The sequence below is a fragment of the Xyrauchen texanus genome, chromosome 29, assembly GCF_025860055.1.
Source record: "Xyrauchen texanus isolate HMW12.3.18 chromosome 29, RBS_HiC_50CHRs, whole genome shotgun sequence".
Lineage (NCBI taxonomy): Eukaryota > Metazoa > Chordata > Actinopteri > Cypriniformes > Catostomidae > Xyrauchen > Xyrauchen texanus.
In genome coordinates this window covers 32,835,361-32,857,428 of record NC_068304.1, presented here as the reverse complement: position 1 = coordinate 32,857,428, position 22,068 = coordinate 32,835,361, and the positions used below count along the sequence as shown (strand labels likewise).

The 22,068-nt window shown below is 37.1% G+C and overlaps 1 protein-coding gene across 1 annotated transcript; it reads left to right on the top strand.

The window, feature by feature from the left end:
- The first annotated feature begins 207 nt into the window (after positions 1-207).
- On the top strand, positions 208-21,440 carry barx2 (BARX homeobox 2). The gene is made up of 4 exons (XM_052097406.1): positions 208-683; positions 9,748-10,060; positions 16,949-17,033; positions 19,250-21,440. The coding sequence occupies exons 1-4, from the start codon at positions 497-499 to the stop codon at positions 19,553-19,555; spliced, it is 891 nt and encodes a 296-aa protein (XP_051953366.1). The 5' UTR covers positions 208-496; the 3' UTR covers positions 19,556-21,440.
- The last annotated feature ends 628 nt before the right edge of the window (positions 21,441-22,068 follow it).

The window sequence follows — 22,068 nt, the reverse complement described above, 5'->3', positions numbered from 1 at the left end:
AAATTCACTGTAATTTACAAAATGTCAAATAAGCCGCAAAAAAAAAAAAAAAAGTGAAAAGGGGAAAACCGGTTCATTGTTGTAGCCTATTGTCCAATGAGAGAGAAAGACAGATAGAGAGAGAAAGACAGATAGAGAGAGAAAGAAAGCGAGAGAGCGGGAGGCGGGGTGGTGTTGATTGACATGAAGTGTGTCGGCTGTGGTATACAACAGTATAGTGTAGTAGTCGAGTTGGTTTATATAGCGAAGACTGGGAGCACAGCGCGCACTCTATATATGAATGCGCGAGACACACTGAACATCCATTAGCGCGCGAGACACACTGAACATCCATTAGCGCGCGAGACACTATTAGCGCAGCAAAGCTGCACGAGGACTTCTATATGTCTTTTTGAACAGTGACACATGTAAAAAGTTTTACAGGACTTTTAACGAGGCGAATATCAGAACTTTTCAAGTACATCACTCTAAGGCTAAAGTCGCATATTGGGACACTATGCATTGTCAAGCAGAGTTGAGACTCGCGAGCACCGCGCAGATGAAAGCAGCCCGAAGACGATATAAGACATTCATGATCGACGAGATCCTCTCCAAGGAAACTTGTGATTACTTCGAGAAACTTTCGCTTTACTCGGTTTGTCCCTCTTTAATCGTCAGACCAAAACCTATGCATTCATGCTCGGGTAAGTGACACAAACACATTTCCCCCATAAGACACGTTTGCAGTGTGAACTGTAAATGTCACATTTTGAATATCTGGTAACACTTTACAATAACGTTCCATTTGCTAACATTAGTTAACATAAACTAACAATGAACAATGCTTTTTAAGCTTTTATTATTCTTAGTTAATGTTAAGTTCAACATATAATTTTTTTTTAAATCAATTGTTTTATTTGTTAACATTTGTTAATGCACTTTGAATTAAAATGAACTAACAATGGACAATTGTATTTTTATTAACTAACATTATCAAAGATGAATTAGTGGTGTAAAACATATATAGTTAATTGTTTGTTCATGATACCAATGTGCTGATGTTAAAAAATGCAACCTTATTGTAAAGTGTTACCGAATATATTTGTCCTGCTTTTTCTTTCTTTTTTTTTTTTTTTTTTTTGCTTTGCCTCAAAATATAGGGACAAATATAATTATGACAAAAATGTCATATTGGCCGTTTTTAAAAAACTGTGGATATTATATGCTAATTGTGAATATAGCTTGTATTATGCAGTATACAAAGTATTTCAACCCACACCCACTTTTAAACATGTTAGATAATGGTATAGTTGACAGTGGAATGACAGTACCCTAAGTCTTATCCTTAATGTACAATATTTGTCAGAGAGCCTGATTTAGTGTATTAAAATAATGCAGAAATGCAATGTTTAAATTATATCTCGCACTGCATTACTATCTTGCATGAAAATGCATTTGCATTAGCTTTGTTGTCTTATTGGTGACAGTGTAATTGTTATCAATATCAAAAAATATTATTGGCAGATTATAAATGTGTTATGTTTTTAAATGCATGCACGTTATTACTTTCTCTTACTCTCACTTTATAAAAAATGCACTCGAGGCACTCACATGCAGCTCAAATTAGATTTTAAAATTCAAGGTAAAATTATTAGAATTTATCTTTTGATCTTCATCACAATCATTGTGGTTATGATGTCTAAAGAGAAATCCATAGATGAACAACTCTGAAATATCACCACACCTTCCTGATGATTTATCATTGCACAATAAGACGATGCTTTTTTTTACCTAAATGACATCGAGTGATGTGATATTTCTCAAGTGATAATGTGTGCACATATTCCAAACTGCATTTGTTTAGTTCATTTAAACTGTCACAATTATAATGAGTTGGGTATCTGTGGTAAAAGACACTTCTCCTCTTACTTGCCCTGCGGAACGAACTCTAGGAAGCCACTGGGACATTTATCTATTTACAGCAATGTTGACACACTGTTGACTGTGCAACATAGGATGCAGTCAGGTATAACATTCTGAACCAACAGGTGCAATTTCGATCCATCATAATGAGAAGCACCATACGCAGTTCACAAGTCATCGTAAATGTTTCTGGCACGTCATTTATCCGGGTAGAAATACATCAGAAAACATGGGATGTATACAAAACTTTTGACCCTCAAAAGGAAAGTTCATCTGTTTCAGTTGATTCTGTCATCAACTGTAAATGTTGACATGTTGACTTTCAATATACTATATTGGTAGCAGCACTTGCATGATTAGATTTAACTCGATGATCAAGCACATTTGGGAATTCTTGCAGCAACTGTACCATCAACTGGTTTTGGCAGAAACTTTCTTGCATGATTTTCCAAAGGGTAGATCAAAGCCCAAATAGGCTATTGTTTGAGTTGTCATTTCAAAGTTCAAACAACACTCATCTCTCCATATTGTACGTATATGGATTTAACCTCTGGAGTCATATGGATTACTTTTATGCTCCCTCCTATGTTGATTTTGGGGCTTCAAAACTTTGACACCCATTCACTTGCATTGTGAGGACCAAATTAGTTGAACTATTCTTCAAACAATCTTAATTTCTGCTCTGCAAAAGAAAGAAAGCAATATTCATCTGAGATGCCAGAAGGTTGAGTGAATCATGAGAGAATTAAAACATTTTGGTAAACTATCCCTTTAAGTCATGTTTGACAAGTGTAAGAGTATAAAAATGATCAGTAATTATATTGTAATATATTATTTTAGCAGATGAGTTCACTCACTTACTTTCTTTGATTGTTCTCACATACACACTCCTAACACACACACACACACACACACACACACACACACACACACACACACACACATGTTGTGTTTCCATGTTTTATGGGGACTTTCCATAGACATAATGGTTTTTATACTGTACAAACTTTATATTCTATCCCCTAAACCTAACCCTACCCCTAAACCTAACCCTCACAGAAAACTTTCTGCATTTTTACATTTTCAAATAATATAATTTAGTATGATTTATAAGCTGTTTTCCTCATGGGGACCTACAAAATGTCCCCACAAGGTCAAAAAATTCGGGTTTTACTATCCTTATAGGGACATTTGGTACCCACAAAGTGATAAATACACGCTCACAGAAAAGTATGCACACACACACACACACACACACACGCGCACACACACACACGCACACACATACACACACACACACACACACACACTAATGTATGCTACTACATGCAATTACACACAACTGTACACATTTGTGCGTATGACAGGTCTCCAGACTAAACAATTACCAAGGAGCTATTGGCTCTTAAACTGAAACATTTAGGAGACAAATGGCTGTTTTAGTTGCCACATCACAGTATTGCTCGATTTAGAATTTTGGTCAAAAGCAAGATAGAAAGCCAAAGAAAATATTAATTGGGTGTTTAATATATATGTACTGTATAGTTGAGTGCTCAAATTTGCATTCCCTTTTTGTCTCGTAAGAATATATATATATATATATATATATATATATATATTCTCATACTGTGAAAGTAACTCAAATTCTAACTGCTAACCTGAGTTCCTGAGTTCAAACAAGCTCAGGTTAGTGATTCATTATAAAGACCAGGTTCAAAAGAGTCATTTGTTCATCAATCGGACATCATAGCTGTGTTTGTTTTTGCGTGCAGCCAGCGAGCTCATATCTTTAACAGAAAAGGGAAAAAGCGGCGCAAGACACACTGTTGCTCTGAAGATGTATTCAGTAACTCACGAGATGTTATCTGATGAAACCGCATATGAAAGCACACATCCCGACTGTCGTCAATGGCGACTATATTTAAAATTATTGTCGCGATCATTTATTTTTGGTCACATTTGTGACCATTTTAGTCACAATCTGGAGCCCTGTATGAACACAGAAACTGCATGCGTGAACATGCACACACATTTACACACACACACTTTCGTCTGTTCTCTGTTTGTATGTCCAGCTGTGAGGCAGAAGGCATGAGTTTTGACAGGCTGGGGCAAGGGGATAGAGTATCCACCCCAAATATCAAAACCCAGTGCACACTGTGCCTTTTCAAGTCAGAGGGGTGAGAGATATTCTATATGCCAGCACATCAATGGATGGTACTGCTTAATATAGAATGTAGCTGGCATTAAGGATGGACCTCACTGAAAGGCCATTGGCCTCTGGACTCTCCCTCATAAGAGTGGAGTGTCACTGTCACCACTAGGGGCCGCTGTAATACATATCTAAATGCAACAGGAGAGTCTGCGCTTCATAATCATCAAATAATGACATGACATTTCAATATAAAAACAAATTATACATCTATAAATTTAAGATGTTTTTCGGAGGTCCATAAACATGCGTTAGTGAAGGCATTTTCTCCTTTAATGTCTCTGCTTCTTAACCCAAACTTGATTTAATTGAACCAATGAGCAGATTATTTTAAACCAGCATATATTTTACATTATGATGTATATTGAATACACAGAACATTAAGCAATCTCTTACCATTTAATGCCGAAATCACTTCATTTGGTTGCTTCAAAATTTCCGGTTGCAGTTATGACCGTCATTACAGGCAGTGTTCAGGCTAAATCTCTTTTAATGTGGGACCAGTATTTCTGTGAAGCACAAAAATATTATTTTAATCCTATAATATGTCTTGCTTTATTGAATACACTGAAAGATAAGGTATAACTTCAATTTTATTGATGAAATAAGGCCATGAATGTGGTCTGTTGCTGCTTTAAACATTCACCTCAGACAGGAGCAAAGTGTAATAGCAGGTTATAATATTTCGTTTGGAGACATGTCTTTCACCATAATGTGGGAAAGGCTTTTAGATGCGTTTTTGAAAGGAGTCGGGCCAGATAAAAATCAGCGATAGTGTAATCTCTCATGACAACATGCTGAAAAGCAGCCTAATAGTCAAAAATCACACCATCCACACCTTGCCTTCACATTTTATCCACTGTAGACAGTAAGACAGGCTACATCTGAAAGTACATCTTATTATGTTTATACACACACATGAACAAAAATACACATTTTTGGTGATACATATTTTGCAAGATTTATATCGAAATGTATTATCAGGTTACAAGGGATATCTTATATCTTATCTTATTCCATTATGAAATCCAAAAGATTCACAGGGTTGTGTTTCATGTCTAAACACTTACGTACCACTTATGAGTTATATGATACACACAAGTACACCACTAAATGTTTCCCAGAGCTTGTTGCATTTTAATGCTTTTCTTGCAATCAGAAGGGATGTTGTTACAGTATATGCTTGGACGAGGGATCAGACCCAATACGTGACTGTTAACTTTGGTGTGGGTAACATTAATTTGTCCCTTGAAGTCAAACAGAGCAAAATAAAAAGACACCATTTGAATTATCAAAAGTTATCACGCTTGAGTGAATCCATTAAAGAACTGGCTTGCAGCAAAGAAAATTTATGTGTTTGTGTTTTTTTTTCCACTGACTTGCTGGATAGGTTTAATAGCTATTGAGAGATAAAAACTAAAACGAGTGATGAAGCACCTCTAAACCTGTCACCACATGGCCCGACCAAAACACTGTGTACCGTATTACTGAGAGTGCCAAGTGAAATCATCTCAATGGAATCCAATCAGTCAAGGAACAACAGCAAAATAAGACAAGACTGAAAGAGAGCAATCAAGGGCTTAACATTTGCTTCTGTATTTTTGTTCTTTTTTCCTTTTTGCCCATTGATTGGAAAGCACAAGGTGCACTCCTCTATTGTGACTAATGAAAACTTGACACTTCATTCACATTGCATGAATGAGAAGTCAATGCAACAGTTTTTCTGATACAGGGCATGTCAATACAAGGAAATGCAACAGCAAAATCATTTGCATAATTTGGTACAATTAAATGAAACCTATCACTTTTATTAGAACATGATTTAGAAACCACTTTTCTCAAAGCACGAGCAAGGTCTGTAGAATTACAAAATTATAAAAATAAGACCTCAGAAAAATGATCATTGACTGATTTGAGAAAGTTTGTCACTGTACTTAATTAACATAGAACTTGGATACTTTCAAGCAAGTCTGGCTTTTAAAAGATCAACTTGTTGTCAATGACTTAATGTTTTATGAATGACTGCAAATCTGCTGTGGTAATTTCATTTAAGTGTAAGAGCGGTAATTTGCAGTCGTGATCTCGACTTAATGATATGATTCATTTACATGTCAGACCCCTTGACAATGAAAATATTTAATTGGATTTTTCCAACTTCCTTCCAACTTTTTCTGCAAGTCTCTGTGACAAACATATTGATAGGACACATTGACAAAGGACTTCAAAGAGAGAATAGAAGACCGATAGACATCATCATGAGACTAGTGGCATAAATATTGAAGAAAGAACAGTTTTCAAAGAGGGAGGCAAGAAGGAAAGACTGTGAGAGAAAAAGAGAGAGAGAGCGAGAGAGAGAGAGATGAGCCGGAAGGGATGTTTCATGCCTGGACGTGCTGCATTGATGCCAATGAGCTCATTCAAAAACTTGTATTAAAACGTGCATAAATGCATGTTTGTGCATCTCTCTCTCTGTGTGTGTGTTTGTGTACTGAAAAGTCTCAAGTTCGTCTTTCGCCCCTCTATCTTTCTAGCTTGCGCTCCAAATTTTCATCTCATCCCCCAAGTATACAAATAAACAACCTTGAGACTTTTAGGAAATTATTTTTGATATTATACTTTACCACTCTCATTTATTCCCTCTTATCTATAAGCAATCAAATGATCAGATATACATTGCATTACATCATCATTTACTTGGCCTTGTGCCATCTTTTTTTATTATCCTTCCTTTTTTTCTCTCTCTCAATGCTCAATAAATCACAGCATCAAAATGTTTTTGCTTGACAACAGAATATTTTTTTTCTCCTGGAGCAGAGGTGGGTAGTAACACACTACATTTACTCCATTACATTTACTTGAGTAACCTTTTGGAGAAAATGTACTTTTAAGAGTAGGTTTTTTCGTTTAACTCAAGTAAATTTCTAATGAAAACAGTGTACTTTTACTTCGTTACAATGGGCGACGTTCCTGTTGTTACATTACTGGTTTTAATTGAATAATTTTTAATAAATGCATTATTTCTTAAGAGATTTTTGAATGGGACTTTTACGACAGCGGAACTTTACAGCTGCACTCTGTCGCTCGAGTCAGTTCATGACTGCAGCAGCAGCAAGCTTGCCAAACAAACACTGAAAAAGAGTTTCGTCATGCAGTGCCTTCATTTTACACCAAGACAAGCAGATATATCAAGGTTACAATTGCAGCGTGGTACGTTTCGGCAGTTATGATAATGTAGGCTTGACTGTGTCATTGTCATTTTCAGGGTGAATCTGTAAATACTGACCTCAGTTTATAAGTATATATCTTATATCAGTGTTGCAATATATCAGTTCCTACTGTATAACTCCATGTAAACATCGGCATTAAGTGTAAATGTCTTATGCTTTGCAGATCACATGCTTGACTTCTGAAGCAACAGATGCAGTGTGTTTTTCTTATGGACAACAGAAAGCAAGAACTGAAATACGCATCCAAACACAGAGATAAATTGCAGTTTACCCTTAGTGTACAGAACTAATGATCTAAATTCTTTCGAAACTGAAAACTACACTGAACTAAGAATCCACGCAGGACTTTTGTAATACCGACAGTAGGCGTTTATAAATCACAATCTTGCTTTGTTTTTATTCAGCATTACATGTAACTGGGCCTGTGGGACATTGTTCACCTTTTTCACCATAATTATTACTAGAAACTGGTTTCCAAACTTCTCTTCTAATTAACAGATTTGTCCAAATCTGACAAGCGTCCTTAAAGTAATAGTTCAACCATAAATCCATGTTTTGTCATCATTTCCCACCCTCATGTTGTTGCAAACCTATGTGACTTTGTGTATTTTGTGGAACCCAAAAAATATATTAGACTGCATTTTTGAGACTGTCAGTCTCAGTCACAATTCCCTTTTAAAATCTGGAAGAAAACAGTTACAGTAAATGGTGACTAAAAGGCTAACATTATGTCTTGTGTTCCATGGAAGAAAGTCATATGGTTTGAAGCAACATGAGGGTGATTAGTAGTATAATTATTATAATTCTGTATTACATGATAAATGTACATTTATGTAGTGGAATATTGGTGCGTAATCATCCATTATGTTTATGTGGAAGTAACTACTTGCTACTTGAGTATTCTTTTTATTGGATACTTTCTTACTCTTACTCGAGTCATTTTTAACATTACTACTTTTACTTATACTTGAGTAATAATTTGTTTAAAGTAATTGTACTTTTATTTGAGTAAAGATTTTGGGTACTCTACCCACCTCTGTTCTGGAGGTATTATTTCTGCAATGTAGTGACCTCTATCTCAGCACAGACTGGTCCTGTGTGGCATTTTATGGACTCTGGCGTCTCATTGATGTCTGAAAAAAAAAGGCAGGAGACACAGAGAGAGAAAAGGTGAGAGGCTTTAGAGAGGTAGACAGATTAAAACTGTTAGGGAGGGGGAGATGCCCCAGTTGAAATTATAACTCAGTGCATTGTGTCTGCGATCATTCTTAACCCTAGGAGAGTCATGATGCAGCAGAGTTTAAAGGGGAAGTGTAAAACACCAGCTGCGTCATCGCAGCAGGCCTAAAGTTCAGGCACCTTACATCACAGAGGGCAAAACACTTAACACTTACCTCCAACATTAGTGAGGGAGGGACGGGGTGTTAGTTCACTTGGACATGAAGGTTATAGCATGAACTAAGGGTTATAGCTGGCTCAATTTAGCAGCTTGAAAAATTGATTTTACAGTGATGTACAGTATGACGTTTACTAGACCTGATGTAGAGCTTATCCCCAAAATTCACAGCCGTGGTGTTATTGAATCATTCATTATTTCCCCCTGCAAAGTTAGTCATTTGGGTAGTTGATATAAAATTCAGTTCCAAATGGAACTTCTGTAGGAAATTGTTCATCTAGACCTTTTAATCATATCCCAAAGAAATATAAGCGGCTGCTTCCCTCTCACTGGTGGCAATTCTTCTGCCATCCCTCCACCTCCCCATTTGTATGTTTACCTTAATGCACTCCAGGACTACTGTATATGAACCAGTGAACTCGTGAACCATTGTCGGAATGTTGGTTTGTCTTACAGTGTCACATGCTATATGTCACTGGTCCTACTTGACCCACCCCGAGTGGTATTCGAACCCGTGATCCCTGGCATGGGAGGCAGACACGCTAGCAAGGAGGCTAAAAACAAGCCATTGCCTCTGGTATGTCTCTCTTAAGGTCATGAGAGTGAGGTTTACACACTGCACAACTTTCAAGTAGCAGCTGGCTACCGTTACATTCACCCCTAAACCTCACTCCCATCCAGGCCACGGCACCAGTTTCACCAGTCCTACTCAGCCTGCTCTTTAAACATCAGTCATTTAAAACACCAAGATTGGGGGGATTGACAACTAAATATTTAAACAAAATAATTGGCCTATTTATGATGGGGGTGTAAATTTAAAAGTTTAAGTAGCAATCATTGATAACCCCAACTAAAATTGCTCTTAGCAAAAAAAAAAAACAATTTAAGATTGGGAGATCAAATGTAAAAGTTGAGTATCAGTCATTGGAGAACCCATGCTTCAACCAATATTTTGTGTGCTATCAGTATTAACCAGGCCATTATTTTTGCTCATTTTTGTGCTCTCCCAGGCTCTGGCCCACTGAGAACTTACCCTCTCCTCTCTGTGATCACACACCAACCTCCCAGCAGCCTACAACAGCTCTCTCAGGTCTCTCCTCAAGGCAGGATCCCTCACCTTCCCCTTCTTTCCCCCCAGCACTCGCTCTGCTCAGAACCAACACCCAGCGAGACGCCTGTCAGCATCAGCAGTGAATCAGAGATAGAGCACTCAGCCCTTCGGCTCAAGAAACCCCGCCGCAGTCGTACCATCTTTACCGAGCTGCAGCTCTTGGGCCTGGAGAAAAAATTCCAAAAACAGAAATATCTGTCCACTCCAGACAGGTCAGTGGTTATTAAGAGAAGTCATGCAACATTTTCAAGGCATTCCTCCAGTATTTGTGCCTCACCCGTGGTTCATCATAGTCATACTTAAAGGAATAGTATATCATTAGAATAATTCTATCAGAATAACTCTTACAAGACTTTATTATATGCAGAATACAAAAGGAGATGTTATTTTTTTTCAAAATCATGGCAGAGGATTGTGTTTTATTTAAAGCTTGAAAAAGGACCCAAATGCATCCTAAAATTGTGTCATATTTCAGCATTCATGAGCACAATGAGAGAATATCTTGAAAGGTGGGCATTATTTACCAGAATGGAGTAAGATAGTTGGAGGGGATGAAAAATAAGAGGGATTTGTGATTTTCACCAAAAAACAGAAGTCATTTTAGATAGGGAATAAATGTTTTAATTTTACAAAAAAAAAAAAATTGCAGACATTTGCTAAATATGAAACAATTTGAAATAATTAATAGATTGCATCGATGAACCAAGCAAAATAAGACCATGCATTTTTTTTTAATTAAAAAGGGTCCATTGTTTTTTCATGTTGACTTTAAGATACCAGAGTAATTATGAAAATTCAGAGTGCATATAAAATAAACACTTTCACTTCAGGCCACATCCTAAAACTGCTCTTAGCCCAAGAATGACATTGCTCAATGTTTTAGTTAAGACGACAGTAAAATTTTAATCATGCTTTAAGCTACAAAGTGAAGCCTTTAAAATAAACTTTTACATTCAAGACAACGGGGACATATGCCAAGAACAGCAAACAAAAAGTATTACATCAATTTCATGCCAATAATTTAAAACACACAGGTGTATTAAAAAAAAAAATGTGGGGCTTTGCACAATGAGATGATGTAATCAACATGTGTAGGTTTTTTCTCATGGGTCATTTTTTTCTGCTGTATTTTCGGCCATAACACATTTTCCATTACATTTTTGGACCCACTTTTAGATTTGGACAGAGTGGATATATTTCCATTGTGGACCAAAGGGTGCATTTAGGTAGAAATCCTAGAAAATCAGTTCTATCCCACCCATTCTGAGTGTGTCTACCACAGAATTCAATTCCCTGAATTTTTGGTCAGGCACAGCCTAAGGACGGATTCTGTCATAAAGAGCACATAAGCTGTCAGACATAATTGTCTGAAAACTGTCAGTACCACTAGACATGCAAACTAACGACAACTACCAGGACACTCTCCCTTAAGCATTCCACTTTTATTAATTTTGGTTTCACCGAAAGCTTTCATTCTTAAAAAAGACAGAAGGTTCATCGATCCAAGGTAATTGGCTTACATTAGTTTTATTAAATATATTAAAAAAAAAATCCACCTTGCAAATATGACACTGTTTGTGTGCACTCCCTTCACTACAAAAAAATACTTTTCTTAATTAGCATTTTTCTTGTTTTCAGTAAAAATTTCTAAATATTCTTCAAACAAGATACAGTATATTTACTTGATAAGCAAAATTACATCATATATTAAATCAAGTTTTCTGAGAAATTACAAAATTTTGTAAACTTTATTCTTAAAAAAAAGACAAAATCTGCCAATGGGGTAAGAAAAACAAACTTGTTTTTCCTTTGAAATTCCTGTTTGCCCTTTGCACAGTATTGGTTGAGTTCAATGTTGTACACACCTCTAACACCCGACAGCCAGTATATGGTTCAGTTTCCCCCCGCAGTTTGCGCTGGGGATTGAACATTCAGAATTCAGCATCTGTCTCCATGACCAAAGGTCTTGATACATGCATAACAGAATTCAATGTTCATCAAGCAAAAGTATACACAAGACACACAGTGAACATAAGCACCACATGTTATCTCACCCATAAAGAATGCTGGGGCCTTTGTGTCAAACTAGTTAATATAACTAGTCAAATAAACATCATAATGTGTGACCAACTAGTCAAATAAACATTCCCCCCAATGTTCAGCGCAAGGTGAAAATACAGGTCACTGCTCTGTTGGTACAGTGCTGGAATCTTTTCAGGAGCATTTCGAGGCTGGGGTTACCCTGGCAATGCTTAAAGTCTATGTTGCCACTATAGCGGCTGAGCGTGCACTTATCGATGTAGTCTCTGTTGGTCATTTTATGCGTGGGGTACTCGGGACCTTTTCTTACCATCCGCGTTCCTTTATGGAATTTATCTGTTATTTTAGAGGTGCTCTCGGGCTTAAAAAAATATTAAAAATAAGGTTTTTACCCTCTTAAATGATGCCAATGCCACTAGCAGGGCCGTTTTAAGAGTCTGTGATTTACATGCCCTGTCGATCAATCCCTTATGAATGGATTTTGAGCCAGGGTGTTCAAGCGTTGTGTTAAGACCTAATTTGGGCTACTTGCTCAAGGTTATTTAGACGTCATTTCACTCGCAGACTATTAAATTTCAGGCTTTCTATCCTCCCCATTTTGAGTCATAGAAGCATGAAAGGTTAGCCACTAGCCAGTGGTGTAATCAGAGCAGTTGTTTGTGTGCTTTGGTGGCTGCAACAGGAGTGTTTCGGTGTCCAAGCAAAGTCTTATTAGCTTATTGATGCAATTTCAAGTGCCTATGAAGCACATGGTTTGCCTTCGGGTATTCAAGCCCATTTTTTGAGGAGCATGACATCCTCATGGACTTTGGCTAGAGGTGAGTCCTCGGAGGACATTTGTATGGTGATCCCCTCCACATACATTTTGTTTGATTTTATAATCTGGACAAGGGTTTGACTCCTGCTTCCCAGATTCTATCGGTTGGAGCAGGAATAAACTCATAATATATATATACAGTTGGCAGCTACTGTTCGAATGGCGTGAATGCATACCGTTCCCATAGCGATTACGCATCTCGAGTTCCTACAAAAGGGAACTTCTTTGAGTGATACTGATAAATATGTTTATTATGGCCGATAACTAGTATGATGACCAATATTATAAATATAGATATTTCTTTTTGTTTTTGTTAAAAAACTGTGGTCCCAATATAACCTCCTGTTTCAAATTTTCAATTTGAAACAGGAGGTTTTAAATGTAGCATTTTAATGTATGATACAAAATATTGATGATAGTTTTATTATATATTATTTGAATTGGAAAAAATAAGCTCACATATTACAGGTGAAACTCGAAAAATTTGAATATCGTGCAGAAGTTCATTAATTTCAGTAATTCAACTTAAAAGGTGAAACTAATATATTATATAGACCCATTACAAGCAAAGTAAGATATTTCAAGCCTTTATTTGATATAATTTTGATGATTATGGCTTACAGCTTATGAAAACCCCAAATTCAGAATCTCAGAAAATTAGAATATTACATGAAATCAATAAAAAAAAAGGATTTTAAATACAGAAATGTCGGCCCTCTGAAAAGTATAATCATGCATATGTACTCAGTACTTGGTTTGGGCCCCTTTTGCATTAATTACTGCCTCAATGCGGCGTGGCATGGATGCTATCAGCCTGTGGCACTGCTGAGGTGTTATGGAAGACCAAGATGCTTCAATAGCGGCCTTCAGCTCTTCTGCATTGTTTGGTCTCATGTCTCTCATCTTTCTCTTGGCAATGCCCCGTAGATTCTCTATGGGGTTGAGGTCAGGCGAGTTTGCTGGCCAATCAAGCACAGTAATACCATGGTCATTGAACCAGGTTTTGGTACTTTTGGCAGTGTGGGCAGGTGCCAAGTCCTTCTGGAAAATGAAGTCAGCATCTTCATAAAGCTTGTCTGCTGAAGGAAGCATGAAGTGCTCTAAAATGTCCTGGTAGAAGGCTGCGTTGACTCTGGACTTAATAAAGCACAGTGGACCAACGCCAGCCAATGACATGGCTCCCCAAACCAACACAGACTGTGGAAACTTCACACTGGACTTCAAGCATCTTGGATTGTGTGCCTCTCCATCCTTCTTCCAGACTCTGGGACCTTGGTTTCCAAATGAGATGCAAAATTTGCTCTCATCAGAAAAGAGGACTTTGGACCACTGAGCAACAGACCAGGTCTTTTTTTTCTTTAGCCCAGGTAAGACGTTTGACATTTGAAGCCCATGTCCAGGACCCGTCTGTGTGTGGTGGCTCTTGATGCAGTAACTCCAGCCTCAGTCCACTCCTTGTGAAGCTCCCCCACACATTTGAATGGCCTTTTCCTGACAATCCTCTCCAGGCTACGGTCATCCCTGCTGCTTGTGCACCTTTTTCTTCCACACTTTTCCCTTCCACTTAACTTTCTATTAATGTGCTTTGATACAGCACTTTGAGAACATCCAACTTCTTTTGCAATTACCTTTTGAGGCTTTCCCTCCTTGTGGAGGGTGTCAGTGATGGTTTTCTGCACAACTGTCAGGTCAGCAGTCTTCCCCATTATTGTGAATTCAACTGAACCAGACTGAGAGACCATTTAAAGGCTCAGGAACCCTTTGCAGGTGTTTAGCTGATTAGAGTGTGACACTTTGAGCCTACAATACTGAACCTTTTCACAATATTCTAATTTTCTGAGATTCTGAATTTGGGGTTTTCATAAGCTGTAAGCCATAATCATCAAAATTATATCAAATAAAGGCTTAAAATATCTTACTTTGCTTGTAATGAGTCTATATAATATATTAGTTTCACCTTTTAAGTTGAATTACTGAAATTAATGAACTTTTGCACGATATTCTAATTTTTCGAGTTTCACCTGTATCTGCTTCAAATATTAACTAAATCACTCTATATATACTGTGTGTGTGTGTGTGCGTGTGCGTGTGTGTGTATTTATGTTATACATCGCTAATAATACTTTAATAATAATACATATGTTATCATAAATAATATGATACTATATTGTTTTAATTAAGTTGAAACCTCTATGCAGCCTGTATTAAATTAAATCCAAACCTGTTAAACAAACCCAAAGTTGTACTACAAAAACGGACCCAAGCCAGATGGGTTTTGGTCCACATTTGGGTCAGTCTTTGTAGTACAACTTTGGGTAGGTAGCAAACTTCTGGTGGTTCAGGGCCACTCAGTTCAGAGCTAGATCACGATTAACTTGCAAATTCACAATTCTTTACTCTTATCAGTCTGTATGAACACACACACACACACACACACACACACACACACACACACACACACACACTTGCAATAAGGCCTGCAAACATTGCCGCTGGAATTAACAAATTAATTTACGGCTGAAGGAAGAACAAAAGTAAGGGAAATTCCCCATCTCCTGGCAAGTTGGAGGAATGGGCCTCAAACTGCCTCAGGTTTGTGTTTTACCAATCTTAGAGACGACCTGTAGGTCTTCTGCTGTGTTTTGCCTTGTCCGCCTTGGCCACACAATCAGAACATGAAAGCAATGAAAAACGTTTCAATATAGACCATAATGATTTATTATCATCAAGTTTTAATGGTTTTTTTATAAGGCAGGATGATTATAATCTTCTTCATCATCATTATGAATAAATGTCAAAACCAAAACTGAACTTATATTTGGACTGTAGTTGTAAGAAACTTGCGGACACTGGAATGCAGTGTGTGTGAGTGTGTGCGCTTCTTGCTTTTGAAGAATAATAAGCACAAACACAGAGCTGCTTTTCTTGCCTGCAATTACAGCACAGAAAGCAGCCACAAATGATAGACAGCTAGATTGGTGATGTTTTTGAAAAAATAATAAAATAAAATATAATAAATGCACCAATTTCCCCCACCACTTGTAGTTATTTTTATATTTGGTTCAAACATATTTTCATATAATTAGACAGATTAAGCAAATAAAAACAATACAGTTAACAATTAACTCTTGTCATTATGCAAATCCAGTTCTGGTTTTATTCTTTGACTGCAGTAGTTTAGTCTCAGCAAAAGCACTAGACTTATAAAAAAGTTCAGTTGTATTTCTTTGTAACTAGAAAAGGAAAAGAACCACCAGTATCATGTAAACACCATGGAACATTATATGAATATGTAAATCATTTTGGACCATGTTAAATATAAATGGATAATGGACCATGGATGATGTACAGTCAGTCGATCATTATTGCAAAATATATCACAACAGGGTGATCTGGATGCTATGTGAACCCTAAAGGATTTAAGTTGTAATAATGACTGATTATCCATTATCCCGTTTGTTACACACAGTACAAAGTGTTGATTTTATGTAGTATTTTTTTAAATCTCTCATAGGCAAATAAGATAGGGCGAAATTAAATAAGTTTAAATAATAGAGAGATAAAGAGGACGAGAGAGAAAAAAAGAAGAAAATCAGGGGCTTTAGAGCAGAGTGTTGATCTGCTCATTTCCTATAGATCACTGCACCTCACATGGCTCTCAGAGAGGTTTGACAGAGGAGGTGCGTAATCCCATTTGGCTTGTGTGAGAGACTTTCAAAGTAGATGTAGCAGAATTCTTTGTGCTCGTTTGATAGTTTACTCTTTCTTTTTCTCAAATCCCATATCACATGTCCCAACCATGCCTATCACATTACAGCAGACCAATCGCTGCATTAGTCTTGTCTGCCTGAAGAGCCCCAAAAAGAACCTCAATTGACTTTATGCAAGTCAGGAGCTCCATGACTGGATTACCTTCTCCTGTACAGATACATTGTGATGGCATTCCACGGGAGGTCTGCAATTATATTCGGCCTGGGAAGACTCTTCAGTTCAGAGCTTGGCAAAACTGTCTGCTATGTCATACCAGCTTTGAAAATTTTGCAGTGATTAGATATACATCTGCACTCTAGATGACCACCCACTGGCTTTTATGTGTAAGACGACAGATGACTTTGGGATTTTGTTCAATTACTTCCAGTTCTGAAGTTCCCCGTCCTTATGGTAATTCTTGTGACGTTCTCATGGGTCTTTGCATTTGATGTGAATTAATTTAGCTTGAGCCTGTGTTTTATTTTGTGTGCAGACTGGACCTGGCTCAGTCTCTGGGACTCACACAACTCCAGGTGAAGACATGGTACCAGAACAGACGCATGAAATGGAAGAAAATGGTCAGTAAAACGAGCTTATTGAAAAAGAAAGCTTTGCAATATTCACATCACATGATATTCTAACAGGCACATTTGTGGACGCAATTTACTATGAATAAATTCTGACTGCTATTAATGTTTATTAATGAAGGAATTAAGCAAATCAGGTAGCAGTGCAAACGTGCCCACAAAATGTGCCAGACAATGGGCGAAAGACTGCCCTAACAAAAAAGTACCTCACAGTACAAAAGTACCATGTTTTTTGGACATGTTCCATGGTAGTACCACATCTTTTTGGGACATATACCATGATAGTTCCATGATTGTCTGATCATGTACCATGGAAGTATCATGATATTTTGTACATGCACCATGGTAGTACCATCTTATTTGTGGCACTGTGAGGGTACATTTTTTCTAAGTGAGAGAACAGTAAAAATTTTCATTCTGGGACCTCAAGATTCTTATATATGTGGTTAGTTTTTTTTAAAGTAACCATAAATAAATAAATTGCCTTGCTACCGTCATTGTCCCCATGATCGCCAAACAAATTAAGACTTTTAAATAAACCTCTATTTATTCATAAAAGCGAATCTTAAAGGTTATTAAATTTATCAGACTCTTTTATCCAAAGCGACTTACAGTGCACTTATTACAGGGACAATCCCTCCGGAGCAACCTGGAGTTAAGTGCATTGCTCAAAGACAAAATAGTGGTGGCTGTGGGGATCGAAAAAGCGACCTTCTGATTAACAGTTCTGTGCTTTAGCCCACTATGCCTCCACCACTCCCATTAATTTGCCATATACAAATATTTGCATACAGGAGGCATGTTTGCCTAGACAAGTATTATGCTGACTTAGGAAAGTACTATTCCAACACATATAGAGCCTAGTTAAGTTTCGACTCAAGTGATTTGCGAATAAGACACAGGGTTTTGTGCTAAAATACTGTGCTAAATGGATAAGTTCTAAGTTACATCATTGATATTCATGAGCCAAGGTGATAAAGTTTATAATGTGTATAATAATAATAATAACAATAAAAAAGGGATAATTCCAGTGCTCCTGACTTCACCCCTAATTGCGTATATTGTCCATCTTTATATATCAATAAAATGTTTAAAAATCCTCCAAAGCTTTCTATGTGGAAGCAGAAATTCTCAGACATATCATTAAAAGTCCATTAGACAGTTTTGAGCTGCCCTCTTCAGCACTCAATACAATCAGTGTGTGTGTGACAACTGTAACCCTGGGCGATCCCGGTGTAGATGAGACATATGAGTGATGAATAAAAGGACAGTACAGGTCTACGTCAGTGGGTTCAACCTCTCAGGCAGGAACAAAAGATCCACATCGCGTTCACCTCTGAGATGAATGTGTATGAACGAACGGCCCACTACAGCCATATATCTTCCCTTAATCACTGCAATAACTATCCTCACCTTTGACCAGACTTACATTTGTCAAAGCTTAAATGTGTGTCCCTGTTCACTACCAGCCAAACGTTTAGAAACACCTAGTCATTCATAATTATTATGATATACCACATTATATAATAGTAATGGCATTAAAACAATAAAATAGCACAAATGGAAATATTGGAATTATGTACTGAACAATCAAAACTATCTTATATTTAGCTTAGAAAACTATGGGCATTCTCTCAACCATCCTCATCCACCTGAGATGCTTTTTTATACTCTACTGAATGAGTTCCCATGATTGTGCTGTATGCTGATTGTACTGTAAACCTAACTCTAACTCAGTGTAGTAAAAATAGCAAAAATGCAACCTCCGAATCGCATTCACCATTGTTGATGTGAATATGGGCAGTGGTGGCTCAGCGTTTGAGGCTCAGGGTTTCTGACCAGAAGGTTGGGTGTTCAAGCCCCAGCACCACCAAACTTCCACTTTTGGAACCTTGAGAAAGGCCTTTAACCCTATGTGCTCCAGGGGTGCTGTATCATGGTTGACCCTACACTCTGACCCCAGCTTAGCTGGGATATGTGAAAACTAATAAATTTCTCTGTATATTTGCAAAAAACTGTGTGTATAATGTGTGGCCAAAATAAAGGATTCTATTCTATGATGACTTCCTGATTCCCATGGGACCAGAACCTGGTTCTTAGAGATTGATATCAGTAACTGTAGATGGAAATGTGTTCACGCTTGTATTAAAGTAAACAAGTTTGATGGGGAATGGCAGACTTTTGACTGGTAGTATTCGTTTCTCTAGGTGTTAAAAGGAGGACATGAGGCTCCAACCAAGCCCAAAGGCAGGCCTAAGAAGAACTCCATTCCGACCACAGAGGAGATTGAGGCAGAGGAACGGCTTGCGGAGAAGCAGGGAGAGGAGGAGAGGCTACAAGAAGAGGTCCAGGCTGAAGTACATCTTCAGTCGCATGGGGAGGTCTTTCAATCTCAGCCTCAAGATCTGAGCACATCTGCTATGTCTACTGAGTCCATCTGTCCCTGTGATCCAGAGAATTCTGCTTGGGAACAAGCCCCTGCATCTCCATCAGAAGCAATGGCATCCAGCTAAACCCAGCCATGCTAATGCACAACCAAAGACAGCTACTGAAAGACTTTTTGATAACTGATGCTCTCTGAACTGGAGCTGTTGAAAGGCCTCCATAACCTTTTTATTTTTTTGTCAAATACAAAAGCTTCAAGAAGTATTTGGATATTTAAGCCACACCTAAAAATCTACGAATGTCATTGCGTAAATAATAAAATATCAAAACCAATCCAATAGGCATGGGGGGAACTAATTTCATACTTACCTACTAAAATTGACCCTAGTTAGTTCTGAGAAAAGGTCTTGCATTATTTGTTTGCAGATACCACTTGTTTTGATATTTAGTTTTTCTAATGCAAAAACATTCACACAATTTTAGGTGTGGCTCAAGTGTCCAAATACTTTTCACTGGCCACTGTATATGGCAATGCAGTGATCAACGTTGTAACATTGCTTTAACTGTTTCTGTCATACAGCTGCCTTTCTATAATGTAGTCAGTATTTTATGAACATGTACAGTATGGTTTTTAACACGGTTGATACTGTATGCTGCCAGACACTCTAACATAAAACTGAATCACACAGACCCACTGTCTCACACTAGTATGGCATGTTCTATATTGATAAATGGTAAGTGTTTATTTTTTCCTGTATAAGTTGCTCTCCTTCTCTGTAAATATTACCTGTTTAATTGCCCCTGTAGTTTACAGTGCACCTGTGTACTGTAGCTTGGGATTCTGTGCCAAAACACATAAATCTAAGAAGCTAAATTTCCCTTTGGGAATTTTTTACTTTTGTTTTTTGTTTTTTTTTACATCTATGAAGCTGCTGCCATTAAACGTTAATGGGACGGGTTAGTATGAATACCAGTGTAAACATGTACATAGTTCTGGCATTTACATGAGAACATGTGGTTCTTTTTTTAAAAAATAGCAGGATTGTCCAGTTTGGGTAAAGATTAACTTGACATCATAATAGGCAAAGAATCTGTCAACGCTGAGTATCGCAAAAGAAAATAAATTTTAAGAAACATTAATGGTCATATTGATTTAAGTAAAGCTTCTTAAGTGCCCTTTCTCAGCGAATTGATAATGTCTTTTCTGTTTGCAGAGTGAAATAATTGAATTTGTTCTTTTTTATGTGTGGTATGCTTCAAAGTTATATATTTGAACTCAGTCATGGCTTCAAATCACATTTTTGCAAGGCAACTTAGTTCACTCTTTGAGGCTGAAAAACATGATCTAAAGTATGGAGTCCCAGATGTAGCATGCTCACTATTGTATGTTTCTTTTTTATTCCCTTCTGTAAAAAAAAAAAAAAAAACAAGAAAAACAAATGAGAGAAAATTAATTGTTGTACCTTTTCCCCCCTGCAGTGTGGTGCAGTACAACACAACAAAGTGCAAGCTGGTTTTATTACTGTTAGAAAAACCACTTAATCTGTCAGAGACGCAAAGCAATTAATAAATCACACTCACTAGTAAAACCCGCAAAAAAACAGCCAAAAAAATAATATCAGTGGTACATATTGAAGCCCTTGGGAGCTCCACACATGCCTACAATCCAGCTGACCGCCGGCCTACAAATACATCATCATCAAAGACATAGACTGTATTCTGCATGTCAAATGCTAGTTTTAAACTGATTTATTTGTAAAATTTCTTTTTTTTTTCTCTCTGTCTTTGGCCAAAAAATTATGCAAATATTTTTAGTTTATTTTTTTATATAAAACAACAGTTTTTCTCATTCACGTACTGAATTTTAATGGATGAGCAATTAAATGCATATATATTTGATGAATCCCTTTTTCACCCAAAAGTTGTCATTTTTATTGTATGTGCATGTGTGTTTGTATTTTTAATAACATTTATTAAAGATGGCATTCATTTTGGAAGTCTGACATGATGTTATTTCCTTTGAAAAAATTGCTGAATCTTAGGAAACAGACATAGAGACTCTGGAAAGGGTCTTGTTTCAGACGTTGCTTGAGGCGAGTTGTAGTCTGTGAAAAAACGTCACTCTTATTTTAGCTGCTTTATAGACTAGTTTGAATTCCAAGTTAATAGAAAAGTTAATAAAAACCTTTTTGCTAGTAAGCTTGTAGCACTCTCAAAAACAAAAATGATCAGTCCTGATCAATTCATAATTATACAACCATTAGTTCCAGTCCCCTGATTTGAAGTAAATCATTCATAAATCCATTCATATATATATATATATTTTTCCCTCATTGAATTAGAGATGTCAATTTACATTGGAATGGTTTATGCATTATTTACGAAGAAATGTGTTGTATTTAGTACACCAGAACTGGGACACTACGCAGTTCTTATTTCTGTACTTGTCTGTGTTTGTGGTGTTCCAGACATGTGTTGCTCAGCAACATGCAATGATTAATCTGGCTATGGATTTGTTTGAAACTATTTTATTAGCTCAGCAAAAACAGACAAAATACTGTCCATTTTGTGACTTGATTTGAAATGTTTGTGTTTATAGAACTGTCATAAACACTCACAATCATGCTGTTACACTGAATAT